Below are 13,350 nucleotides of genomic sequence, written 5' to 3' on the forward strand. Positions count from 1 at the left end.
TGGACCCCGAAAACTCGCCCGACTCGCTAAATTGGGGTCGCGAGTCCCGCTTTAGCGAGTCCGTTGGAGATGCTCTCAAAGCGACGTCCATGCAGCATCCTTTTAATTGTGATCGAACACTTTGACTGGCTTCTGACCATCCAAATTTCCCTGTTTCAAAAAACGGACTGGGTTGGCAAATGACAGTGCACAATGGTAGATAATAGCATAGATTTCACTGCTTACCAGCATCAGATCAATGTGCGCCGGCTTCGATTTGCGAGATGCCTATAATTTGTTCCAGTCCGAGTGACAAGTCAGGCCGAGGACTAGAAAGAAAAATTTAGGCAATAAACATCCATACCGAAATCATTGGGAGACTAACCACTAAATGTGTGCTTGCCGCCCCTGGCAAAACTAGTATTCAAAGTGCCAGTCCCAGCATATATTTTTCGACAGGACATCTCCATTCTGGTTTCCAACAGGGTGCTAGCTCGATCCCGGTTTCGTTGCTCTCATTGACTCGGACGAATCTACGACGAGTTGTTTTGAAGGAGCTTGTCGAATGGCCTTGGGAGGAGGGCATGTGTTGGAGAACTGATGACGAACGAGCGTGGCTTGAGGATCAACCCGAGACCGAGCTCTGCCCGCCTCATGGCTGCTGCTTGCGGATCTACTGTGGAGATGGGGGGAGAGGAAATAAAAGCAAGTACTTAATGACGATGGTGAGGAAAGAGGGAGAAGGTGGCGGATTCATGCAAAGGCACCGCCGATCTTTTCTTTTGGTACTGAATTCTTTGCCGCGATTACGTCAGCCTCGCGGGACAGCAGGGGACAGCCAGAGAACCGCCAGCCGAGCCGGCCGGTCATCACCGGAACTGTCGTCCAATCCGCGGCTATGTTAGCAGCCCGTGGAGGAATTTATCTTTGTAGCGCGTACTGGCGCGCTCTTTTGGTTGACTCTTTCAACAACTAATGTAGGGTAAATTCCTCTTAGTCATCTAGAGCAGCCCGAGATTCCTGTTCTCTCCAAGCTGCTCGAGTATGGGTTGTGGTGGGATGGAATCCCTTTCCCTCTCTCTTTGCCTCCCGCAAGCACTTTGATTCTGCTAGCTGGGCCTTGAGAGGAGAGGGGGGCGGGTGCCTTTCAGGTCACCACACTCCATCTAGGCTGTCTAGGGACATCTCCCTAAGGTCCGAGCCCAACCCGTAACTCCAGGGGACTGGAGCCCTGCTCGGAGCTAGCCTATCCACACCCAACTCTAGCTACCGTGCTCCAAATCATTTCCTTGCGCCGCTGCGCAGATTGTAACGCATTCATTACTATAGTACTTGTTCTATTAAGCTTTGTAAGTCTGTAGGTACTTCTATCTCTATCTGGTTGCTACTACAGTGGCTCCTCCGTGATCCTAGTGAAAGCACGTCAGCCCGGTTCTCCTTTGAAATCACTCTTCTCGCTAGCAGATTTATCTGCCGCTCAATCAGGATATTTTGGATGATTTTCCATTAGTCGTTTACAAACTTGTCTTTTGATTTCCGTTTGTTTATCACCGTCTCCGTGGTCGTGTTGTCCGTCCATACAATAAAGTTCTTCCCACGTCTTGCACCGAGCTTAATTAGCATTAGCAGCCCTAGTCTTACCGCAATGGTCTCGAGGCGTGATATCCTTTCCTCTTCTATATTGAGCTCTAGGGATATCCCCTTTTCTAATTCCTTGTGTGACTTGAGGAAGGATTGCGCTCATTGTTTTCCAATAAGGACTCCTCTCCCAAACCACGTTGAGGCGTCTCCTACCCAGCCCACTTCCGTTGGCTCTTGCGATGTTATCAAGCGGGTTGGTTCAAAGTTCCTGAGCGTTGATAGCCAAACTCTGAGATCTTCTTCCACGTCGATTGGCAGAGGTTGCTTTCTTTCTTTGTACACCCAGCTATTCAACCATCAGTATATGCTGCAAAGGTAGCATCGTAGTTGTGGGAGGATATATGACACATGGTTTAGCCTCCCCGCAATGACTTCTACCTCGTTGTACCAGAATTCCGCGCCCAATTCCAGGAATACTAGCACCTGCGCAATCCATTTTGCTAGTTTCTCCTCCGGGAGTCGGACAGTTTTGTTGGTTCCGTTCCACACAAAACCCACGAATTTTTGCTCCTCTGCGAAAGGCGCATATTTCTCTTGATTTGTCTTCACTCCGAGTTCGTTGGACCGTTTCACCACATCTGTCATGAGGAGGTTTGACCCCGCCCTTTTCACAAATAAATTTTTGTCCACCCACCTAAATATGGTTAGGACGTCAAACTCTGCCATCATCACTTGTTTCCATGCGTCTGCTGGTCGTCCAAATGACCCGCAACCGGCCATGCCTCCAAACGCGATCCTTGTATCTAGCATGATCCCGTTGTCAAAGTCTCGCACCATTAGGTATTTCCACTGATCCGGCCTTGTTGGTATCTGCCGATACGCCTTTTCCCAATCGAAAATGGCCAGTAGGATTGGTTCTTTTGTCCGTTTCAGGAATTTTTCAACGACGTTGAAGTTGTCCCATGTGGTTTGGAAATCATCTGAGTCCACAAAGGAGTTTACTGACGGGATTTTGTTCCTCCCCCAAGGGAAGGACAGGTCATTTATTGGCCGTAGAGACCCGTCGCCGTTGATTGCCGCTCCTAGCGGGCAAGTTCGGAAGAAAAGAAAGTGTTCATTTACTTGTTACCTTGTATACGGCCCATACATCCTCCCCACTTCCACCTCCCTCTTCATTGACGCTTCTATTTTCTTTCTCGCTTGTAGGGCCAAGCTGTGGTTTGGCGGGGTGTAGTAGTCATCGTATCCTTCTACCACATGTTGGGGGATACCTTGGTCAAAACCTTGCTCGAATCCTTCTAGTACATCTTTGAATTCTGGGAGCAAGTTCGCTTGTTTCAAGGCTTCCCGCCACCGCGGGATTTCCATTTCGCACGTCACTCCTTCTGGCCATGCCTGGCAGGGCCTTTCTCCTTTGCCTTCGCTTCTCTCATTTTCTGTTTCTTGGCTCTCCTCCTCACTGTTCACAGACAAAGGAGCACACATCACGGACTACTCTCGCATTTCTCACTTCATTGTTTATATGCCCAGGGTCATCATGATCCCTCTGGAGGGTAGTTTCTTGAAATATTCTATAACCAGGAGCATGTATAAGAAAAATGGGAGGGGGGGGCTGGTGCAGTCACCGGTTTACCCCCCTGCGGGATTTTGTTTATCCGGCAACCTCTGGTATGGGCGGAAAAACAAACAAGGTAGAGATTTAGATTGTTTGCCTACTAAAAGTTCCTTCCTCGGCCTCCGTCCCAACCGCCGTCTTGGCCTCCCTCTCGGTCACCGTGCCTGGGGTTGTACCGGTTACCTTTGTAACCTCCCTGGTTTTGCTTCTGGCTTCCCTGGCCGCCTTTCTCATACCCCCTTGTTTGGTCTGGAGAAGCCCTTCGTTGCTGTCCTTGCTGCTTTCCTTCGGCTTGACGGCCCTTGGGTTGGCGGAGGTGTAGGGGAAGAGCGTTACCTCCGTTGTTGCCTTTAGCTTTTGGCTGGCCGTCGCCGTGTCCCATCCGTATCTCCTGCCACCTGCTGAGTACGGTTTATTGGGGAAATTTACCTTGTCAAGTTTTGTTGCCTTCCCGTAGGCCTTCCGAACTACGTCCTCCCTATAGACCGAGATATTTGCCACTGAGCGGCGCCCATCTCCCAACGTCACCCGGTGTGCAAATGCATTTGCTCTAATCTGTATGTCATATCGCAGGCCGGTCATGTATCCGTCTCGGATGATGATTGTGTCGCAGTGTTTCTTGTGCATCACTAGCCATCCGGCAAAGGTTGTGTGAGCTGTGGTCGGAATCTTCCTGAGGGCGGCATAGAAACCTTGGTGGTTTACCGACCACTTGTTGTACGTTTGGCAGTACTCGCTTGGGTAAGGGTACCCCAAATAACAAAACACGTCGGTTCCTGCCGCTTCGGCCTTTGGTTTCTTCTCTGACCAGTGCATTATAGCCTTGTCCTGCCACTCCTCATTGAAGATGGTTAGTGGCAGCGGGCCCTTCAACTCTTCTAGGTTTTTCTGAAAAAAGGGGGTGAGTCTCACATTGACTGATGTTGGGACCGCTGAATTGTCGCAGATGAGGCCTCCTGTACCGCTTGCTGTCTCGCTTGGTTTTGTTTTGTCCAACGGTTGCACCACTTTGATCTCCTTGGTTATCTGGTTGTTTCCGGTGATGGGGACGGTGACTCTCAAGCCCTCGATTATAAGAGGTGAGTTCGCAGTTCCTGCGCCAGATGGGACCGCCGTTGCTGGGTTTGCTCGTAGCACCGCTCTTCCGAGGCCCGCACCGATGTTGTACAGACGGTTTGCCATTGCCATATCTCCATCCTCTTCGGCCTTCATCGCTCTCTCTGCCATCCTGATCAAGGTGTCCTGGACCTTCCAAGCTCGAAGCGCTTCCTGGGCTGGTGTGGCCTCCTGGGCCCTTTATAACTGGGTTTGATCCTGGTGGGGTAAGCCAACCAGGTCAGGACTTCCTTTGGCTCATTATGTGGTTCCTTTGGGTTGCTGTATAACTTACCTGATCATGGCCATCCTCGCTTGTTTTGGGCGCGAATATTCGACGTATTGTCCGTCTTTTCCTCTGGGTTGGTGGCTAACAGCGGTAAGGCAAGTTATGCTTAGTTTCCGTCGTGTTCCTCTTGTTCCTCTTGTTACTTACCTCCCTTGCCTTGCGGTTGGCCTAAGTCCATCAGCAACCCTTCCCGTACCTCGTCGGCCTCTTCTTTTGGCGTCGCTGCGGGATCTTCCGTGCCCTCCTCGCGCTGTTGTTGAAGTCCTGCTAGTTGTTTTACGAATGCCGTCGCCTGTTGCATTGAGTTTGACATTCTTGCTTTGAGGATTAAAAGACAAAAGAGAACTAAGCAAAAAAAGATGTCTCTTATCCTTTCTCGGTAGCAACGGTGAAACAGATACTATACAATACAGTATCTTCAGATACTTGTGTATTGTATCTGTTGAAAAATACAAAATTGTAAATACAAATGTATTGTATCTGCCTGAAGATACAATACCATAGTATTGTATCAATAAATTATTAAAACTTGATTTTCTTGTTTTTGGCCACTGTGGACTGTATACAGAAAAACTATCAAAAAACGTAAAAATACAGTATCTTGTATTGGGCTGTATTTGCAACAAGATACCAAAGTTTGAATACATTTGTATAGTATTGGTCTTTGAATACAATACAAATAAATGGTATTGGGTGCAAAACAGATACAAATACAGGCAGATACAGATACATGTATTGTATTTGTTTCACCTTTGTCAGTAGCCAGCTGGGGTTGAAACCTTGATGAGGATTGTCCCGTTCCGATAAGGTTTCCTTAGCCGATGGTACCGGGTTCCCAGTCCCTTCCGGCTGGTCTTGCCTCCCGGGCCTGTGGTTTTGCCGCAGTCATGGTTTGGGCTTGCTGCGCCCCTTGCTGCCTGTGCCTTCTTGCGGGCTCTCTGGCCCGCTCCCCTCCAGGCCCTCGTCGCGGGGGGGCTGCCTTGGTCTCGCCCCTCCTTGGACATTATCACCTCCCACTACATTCCCGGTAATTGGCTAAGAATTCTTGACCCTCATGAACCAGGGTCTGTATTGCACTGCAACAATACTGAGGAACTAAAGGGTTTTTTCCCAACAACATTGAGCTTCACTAGACATTGACTGACTGCCTTACCAAGCCATAATCAAGCCATTTTTAAGGTGACATGGAGTCCTCCACTGGAAGACCTCATGTCACCTGGATTTAGTGGGAGATCTTAAGAAATAGTTGCTGGTGGCGTGGGTTGTAATTCAGACCATTTTTCACCAGACAAAGTTCAAGGACTTCCTTCTAGGGCATTTCCTGAAAGGAATTCCTCCAGGAGAGATGTTGACATTGACACTGATGAAAATATGTCCTCCAGTTATGTACATAATCCAATCTCATGCAGTGGTCAGAGCTGAAGCAGATTGAAAGAACACTCAAAGGACTAGAATAAATTCTTGAAATGATCACAACAAGAGACAAAATGAAACAGAGAGAAAGAAAAAAGAAAACAGAAAGGAGTGACTGATAATTGGATTACCTGGAAGTTGAACAGAGTGAAATACTACTGTGGATTCTGGATACATAGACGCGTCAAGTTACCCTCCTTGTTGGCTGCTCTAGGTCAGTAAAGCTAATATGTCAGAGAAGGAAAATAGACAACCAACAAAATGAATGAACACAGAGAACTGAAAATAACAAGATCTCACCACTATCTGCTTCAACATGGATTTCAAAACTTGATACTTGGCTAGCTGAAGGTGATACAATAGATTTGAAAATCCCACAGCAAGCATACCTACATAAGTCAATATATGACATTTAGGAGGAGATAATACTCAGGAAAAAATTGATGCAAATATCTCCAGGTTATAATGGATGAGAAGGATATACAGATATAATTACTCTTCCATTTGGTCCCTGTGCTCCTAAAAGGTTGATGAAACTTTGTTTTTATGTACATATTACATACAGATAAATTAAGAGGCAATTGATCAGTAGGTGGGTCTTTTTACTCACCTGCTTATCACATTTTTGGATCAGTTTTCTGATCATTTCAGTAGCATCTTTCTTCATCCTGTTCCATCCAAAATTAATTGACCAAGTCAGTAACAAAAATCCAACAGGATTTTTAATCAAAACACGGACACTTGAACCACAGCTTCATTTGTTGTGTGTAAACTCAACTACAGAAGTTCAGGAATTGTCATTAGTGCCATTTGTTTGCCTGATCATCTGAACATTTCTATTGCGTTTGTGCTTTTGACTCACTCCACATGATTTCAAAGCTGTAATTACACCATTTCCTCTGGCTTTGATACGACCCTGGGCATCTGTTTGGAGGCTTTCAACGGCCCTAGTAAAATGAAAAAGGAAGTGTAATTGGTCAGAGTCCAGAATAGAGGGACAGAATATTTGAACCTTGGAGATCTCTGAATTACTGACTCGATACAGTTGTTGTTGTCTCCAATACTTGGTGCTTCAGGGGACTGAGAGCAGTAGGGTTTCTCAAGCTCGAAATCAGGATTGTATGCCTCAAACGCTGAGCCTGGTGGGGAGCGGTTTCTGATTTTCAGAAGGACCTTGGGGTTATCTGAAAATTTCATAGAGCCGCCCTATAAAAGAAGGTCAAGCATCAGCATGGACTCAAGATTGCCTCATTAGTTCAAGCTATCAAATCTAATGAACAGAAATAAGCATACCTTTTCTGGGCATTTCCTGAAGAAAGCGTCCAGGTTCACTTTGATCTGGTCAATGGTGCTGCACACAAGAAGGATTTTCAATCAGTATCTTTGCGCTCTCAAACTGGTCCAAAGAAGCTGATACAGAGAACCATGACATCAGTGCTCATTTCCACTCACACAAGAGCACGTGTTGGATTAAAAATGGTTACCTGTTTCAAGAAGTAATAGATATCAGCAGTGTATAGGAGACATTTCCTCCAGTTTTTTTTGGTAATAATATGCAGTCAACATATTACAAAATTTCTTACTATGCAGCCATCAGATATCACCTCAATTTTACCTTCAATTGTAGGAAGATGTGGGGAGTTTCCACTGGTGTCAAGTTTAATTCGTTGCAGCGCTCTGTTTTTTTATGATTCCATTCAGAATGGTCAAATCAGATATACTGTGGTCTAGGATTATTATACCTCGTTGTAAACAGAGAAAAAGAAAAGTGGGGCTTGCGATGCGCACGCGATACATTGTTTGTTGTTCCGCTTCGGCACCACTTCCTGACAGTCTCATTGTGCATTGTTTATTGCTTCAACAGGTGATATTTTGGCCAGTAGTAAACCAATTACGGCCATAAAATTTAACACATATTGACAAGCAATCATTTTGAAATTTCTGCGAAGATATTCAGGTCAATTTTCTGAAATTGTTAGTGAGATTGAATTGGGACTAAAGTGGAAATTCTTGAAAACTTTTTTTTTGGGGGGGGTGGCACTGGAACAAAATGAGAGGATTATTAGTTAAAGGGTCAGCCTAAATGCACTCCAACTTTTTACTTCATGTACTCCAAATGTGAGTTCATGGAGCGGGTACTCCAAAAGTGGTTGGAGTACCGTGAAGAGTACGCCAAACTATATTGGAGTGCAGACAGCCGGACTCCATTGTGATTGGAGTACACAGCCCTGCACTCCAGTGGCTCCCAAATTTGATGAGTGCCTCCATCAATCACTCCCCTTATAAGTTTGGAGTACATTCTCCCAGCACTCCAATTATGCTGATTTGCCTCCCCACACCGGGAGTGCAGACCTCAGAACTCCAGGTAGATATGGAGTACCAGCACCCATGCTCCAATCACCGCACCCATTCTTGGCCCCTTGGGGCAGTGACCATTTTCTACATTCTCAAAAATCAGCCAAAGAGACGCACTTGTATCAGATTCCACTCATCAAATCCCACACTTTCACACACCAAGAAAAATGTTGGCCAAAGAAATCCAACCAAACCCAAGCGTCACGGTTCCCAACACTGGCTCAAACACCCCATCAAACACTGGTGATAGCATCACGGTGAGTCCAGAAGTTTGGGCTCAAATGCAAAGCTTTCTGGCTTTGCTTCCAATCCAACAACCCCAAAAACAGGCGAACCCACCCTCAGAAGCTGCAGCTCCCTCACCAAACGCCGTTCGTTCTCCGGATCTCGCCGTTTGTTCCCCGGAACTCGCCGTTTGTTCCCTGGAACTCACCGTTTGTTCTCCAGATCTTGCCGTTGCTTCTCTGGATCCCCCAGTTCCTTCTGGGGATCCTGCCGTTTCTTTGCCAGAAGATCCCACCGTCCCTTTGCCACATGTCCAGAAAGAGGAGTTCAACAACAACGATCTAGGTGACAATCGAGAGGATCAAGTTTCCAGCGCTCAAAACAAAGGCTTGGATTCTGACGCGCCCGTCTCCGAAATCATCAATGATATTAAGGAGTATGACTTTTCCACTGGTGGTGTGTTTCTTTGATCTAATGGGACGCTAAGTTGGGCTTTTGTGCTGATATTGTGTCAATATAGGGCCGTTGGATCCTCCCCCTCGTGCTTGGTTCACCTCCATGGATGATTTGGTCAGCTTCTGTCAAGCTTGGGCCAAGAAACACGGATACACCATTTTCAAATCCAACTCGCACCCCGGGAAAAATGTCTACATCAAGTGTGATTGATCCGGTCGATTCCGAGCCACGATCTTGAATAAGTCTGGTTGTAAAACTGCCTCAACCAAGATAAACTGCCCTTTTCACATGAAAGGCTCGATCCCTACTAGTAAGAAGCTAATTGAAAAGTTTTGGACACTCAAGGTTTTACAAGGAACACACAACCATGGCCCGTCCAATGGTGTCTCAAGTCATTCTGCGCACAAACGGCTCATACCGGAGCAGTTAAATGAGATCCGTAAGCTTTCGCAAGCTAATCTCAAGCCGGCGCAGATCTTGTTGGATTTGCGAACTTCGGATAACAAGACTCATGCAACCAACAAGACAATTAGTAACGCGCTTCAGAAGATTCGCCGTGAGGATCTAGATTGCCGGACTCCAATGGAGGCTCTATTGGCTATCCTCAAGGAATGTAACTGGTTGTACGAAGTCAAGGTGAACTCATCCGGTGCTGTTCTAAACCTGTTCTTTGCGCACCCGGGTTCAATTCACTTGGCCCGTATCAATAATCATGTTGCGCTCTTGGATTCGACATACAAGACCAACCGATACAACTTTCCTCTTCTCCATGTAATTGATCAGGCCGCAAGCAACCAATCTTTCTCTATTGGCTTCTGCTTTATGAAGTACGAGGACAATGAAAATTACCTCTGGGCAATTAATGCTTTGAGAAAGCGCATCTGGCGACCACAACGCGTACCTCAAGTCTTTCTCACTGGTCGTGATTCTGCCTTACAAAAAGCTTTGGCCACAGTCTTCCCGGATTTTCAAGCAAACTTGTGCACTGGGCACATCAAAAAAAATATTACGACAAACTGTAAGAAGTACTTCCCCGCGGCAAAAACAAAACCCGCCTCCCTCAAATCAAAAGCGACTTCTCAAGAAAGTAAAACTGACTCTTCCAGCGAAGCAAAAGAGGCTGTTAAAAACCCCAAAGACAATTGGGAAATCTTCATGTCACTTTGGTCAGGAGTTACAAACGCAAAAACACCCAAGCTTTACAAAGAACGGTTCGAGAACCTGAAAAAGCATCTCAAGAATCGTCCGGCAGTCTTGAGTTACCTTGAAACAAATATAATGGTCAAGGATTTCTTTGTTGTTGCCTGGGCTTGCCAATACCCCTACCTCCGGAATCTCAATACATCATGAGTTGAATCCGGCCACGCCTACATGAAACCCTTCATTGAAAACTCAACTGGAGACCTGCTCACAGTATTCAACTCCTTAGCTCATGCCGTTGACACGTAGCTCAACCAAGTTCACAAATTGCTTGGTCAAGATACCGTCAAGACTCTGGTGAATGTCCTAAAACCTTTCATCCCGCTCCTTGGCCGCATATCAACCTTTGCAATCAAGATGTGTCTTGAACAATATGAAAAATTAGCACATCTTGACCCGACTGACCCGTGTTCCAACACCGTTACAATTGGAATTGGGATCCCTTGTGCTCATTGGATCTCTGAGATACTCGGAAGCAATGATGCTTTGTCCCAAGAAAATTTCCATTCTCAATGGATTCTTAAATACAATCAACGGTGGGCCAGCTACGCTAACCGTAGCGTTAGCGTGGCGTAGCGTAGCTGAATTCTGCTAAATTTTAGCGTAGCGTTAGCGGAATTGCGCCTTTCTGTGCTAACGCTACGCGCAAAGGGTGCGCAGCTAATTTAGCTGTTAGCGTAGCGTTAGCGCAGATGCGCGCAATTGGGCTAGCGCTACACACGCAGGGCGCAAAAGAGCGCGCGCTACGGTGCGCCAAAGTGCTTTTAGCTGAAAAAAAGGCCTTTTTTTCCGCTAAAAGCGCTGTAGCGCAGCGTAGCGTAGTGAATGTAGCGGCGCGCTAACACTAACAAACGATTGGCGCGCTGTTAGCGCCGCTGAAACGTAGCGCAGCGTAGCGGCGCTAACAGCGCGCTAACGCTACTCAAAATGGGCGGGCGCTTTTTGCCGCTACGCTAACGCTAAGTGGCCCTGTAGCGTAGTGTAGCGTAGCGGCCCACCGTTGATACAATCCAGAAATAAAGGTAAGCAATTGATTTTTCAAGATGTGGATTTCACAATTACTAATTTGATCCATTCCAAAGCAAAAAAAAGAGTCTTAAGTCAACTTAGATGATGAAATGAAGAAGCTGACAGTTGCACTGTCTAGCGAAGATCCCAACATGCTTGCAAATATTCTTGAGCAACTCAATCAAATCGTCGCTGGGACTCACATGGCCGTCCCAATACAAGCACCCAAAGCCAAAACAAAGACAAAAGGACGACCTGCTTTGAAGAGAAAACAAACAACTTCAACAAGAAGGAATCCGTCAGCCTATGAAATCGTTGAAGCAAAACTTAAAAAGGATCAGATCGCCCGGTCAAAGAGGGCCTCAAAGGCCCCTGAACGACAGTCCAAGAGAATCAGAAAAACAGATACCACCGACGAAGAGGCCGATACCACCAACAAAGAGGCCGATACCACCGACGAAGAGGAATTTGATGAAGAAAACAAAGGAAACAATGAAGATAGCGATGATGGTCCATTGGTTTCTGAGACCGGGCAAGACGTTCCTGAGTCTAGAGATGATGAGACCGGGCAAGACGTTCCTGAGTCTAGAGAGGTGAGTCCCTATTTATTTCATTGCATAGAAAAACCCTGGGCTGATAATCTACTACATTATACATCTGATCAGCCGAGGTATACCAAGCAGATTCCACAACCTTTGAAATCATATGTGAAATCAATCTTCGATCCTTTGGGTGATGGTAATTGCGGGTTCCGCTGTGTTGCGAAAGCGCTTGGGTACGACAACAATGGATGGTTCCGCGTGAGGAACGAGATGCTAGGAGAAATTTCTGCAAAAAAAGGCTCTCTACACCAATTTACAGGGTGGAGCCCTGCCAATCAAAACAATCATCAACGGCCTCAAGGTGGAAAACTTGAAATCAAAAATCAAACGCAAAAACTGGCTTGATAAATTCTCTCACGGTCAGATCCTTGCCAATGTGTACCAACGACCGATCTGCTTCATCTCATTAGAATCCTGCGCCTCTTTCCTTCCTCTAAGAACTGGCCCCGGATCCAACGAAACTGAGCCCGTCTATCTTCTCTACGTCAACGGTAATCACTGGGCCTTGGCCCTTGTGGAGGGGGAGGACGGGGTCAAGCCAATCCCTCCTCCCATCTTGGCCACCAAGAATACGTTGAAATGTGCAAAAGCCTGGTACAATCATGTCCAGAAAGGCATGGATCTCTATCAGGACGAGGCGACTAAGGCAACTTGAAACTCTTTTTTTTCTTCTGATTTTCTTTCCTTTCTGCTGGTTTCTTTCCTCAGTCGTGTCATCACTTTTCTTTGAAAAGGTGGAGTAAATGAGAGGAATGAAAAAGGTTGTGCAGGTGTGCAATCCACAAAAGGTAAAATTTGGAGTACACTCCAGTTCACTCAAAAAAAGAATTTACAATTTGGAGTGCACTAGAGTGCACTCCAATTTATGTTGAACCCACTGGATTGTGAAGCCAAATTAATTCACTGAATTGTTGGAGTGCTTGGCCATGCACTCCCTTTTTTCTGGAGTGCATGGCTAAGCACTCCAACAATTCTGCAAATTTTGGAGTACTCTTGTCAGTACTCCAAATTATGTGGAGTTCTCCTGTGGGCACTCCAAGTTTTTGGAGTACATATCTCTGGCACACCAAAACTTTTGGAGTACCCAACACTGTAAGCCAAAAAGATGGAGTACATGAAGTAAAAAGTTGGAGTGCATTTAGGCTGACCCTTAGTTAAATCCAAGTTTATTAAATCCACACAAACATGGAAACCTAGATCTAAGTTTTGGCGTATTTCTAATTAAAAAATAAGACAACAGAAGAGCACACAATTTAGACAATACACAAAGCAGTTGAAAATATCCCCAAAGACCCAAATGCCCTATGGATGACCCTCCAGCTGTGCCAAAGCAACAAGCAAAAAAGGGCCGGTTGTGAAAGACTCTTGAAAGAGCTGCCAAGGAGGGGCCTAATCAAGTAACTAGGGGGCTTCCAGGGAGGGGGCGGACGAAACCGGATCCCCTGGGGGGGGGGGGGGGGGGGGGGGGGGGGGAAACTTGCCCATCCCACCCTCCATTTATAATATCCCATCAACCTCCATGCCTGTATTTG

General features: G+C 46.4%; 3 protein-coding genes across 3 annotated transcripts; all 3 read right to left on the reverse strand.

Moving 5' to 3' along the window:
* Positions 1–512: 512 nt before the first annotated feature.
* PtA15_17A178 (uncharacterized protein) lies at positions 513–849 on the reverse strand (the record flags this gene model as incomplete). The annotated part of the gene is made up of 2 exons (XM_053164266.1): positions 513–655; positions 747–849. 2 exons carry the CDS (start codon positions 847–849, stop codon positions 513–515), a joined length of 246 nt encoding a protein of 81 aa, XP_053028251.1.
* A 3,720-nt stretch (positions 850–4,569) lies between these two features.
* PtA15_17A179 (uncharacterized protein) lies at positions 4,570–4,872 on the reverse strand (the record flags this gene model as incomplete). Its single annotated transcript, XM_053164267.1, has 2 exons — positions 4,570–4,640; positions 4,707–4,872. 2 exons carry the CDS (start codon positions 4,870–4,872, stop codon positions 4,570–4,572), a joined length of 237 nt encoding a protein of 78 aa, XP_053028252.1.
* Positions 4,873–6,759: 1,887 nt separating this feature from the next.
* PtA15_17A180 (uncharacterized protein) lies at positions 6,760–7,811 on the reverse strand (the record flags this gene model as incomplete). The annotated part of the gene is made up of 4 exons (XM_053164269.1): positions 6,760–6,919; positions 7,009–7,178; positions 7,266–7,323; positions 7,768–7,811. 4 exons carry the CDS (start codon positions 7,809–7,811, stop codon positions 6,760–6,762), a joined length of 432 nt encoding a protein of 143 aa, XP_053028253.1.
* Between the last annotated feature and the right edge of the window lie 5,539 nt (positions 7,812–13,350).

Source organism: Puccinia triticina, chromosome 17A (assembly GCF_026914185.1).
Source record: "Puccinia triticina chromosome 17A, complete sequence".
NCBI classification, from domain to species: Eukaryota; Fungi; Basidiomycota; class Pucciniomycetes; order Pucciniales; family Pucciniaceae; genus Puccinia; species Puccinia triticina.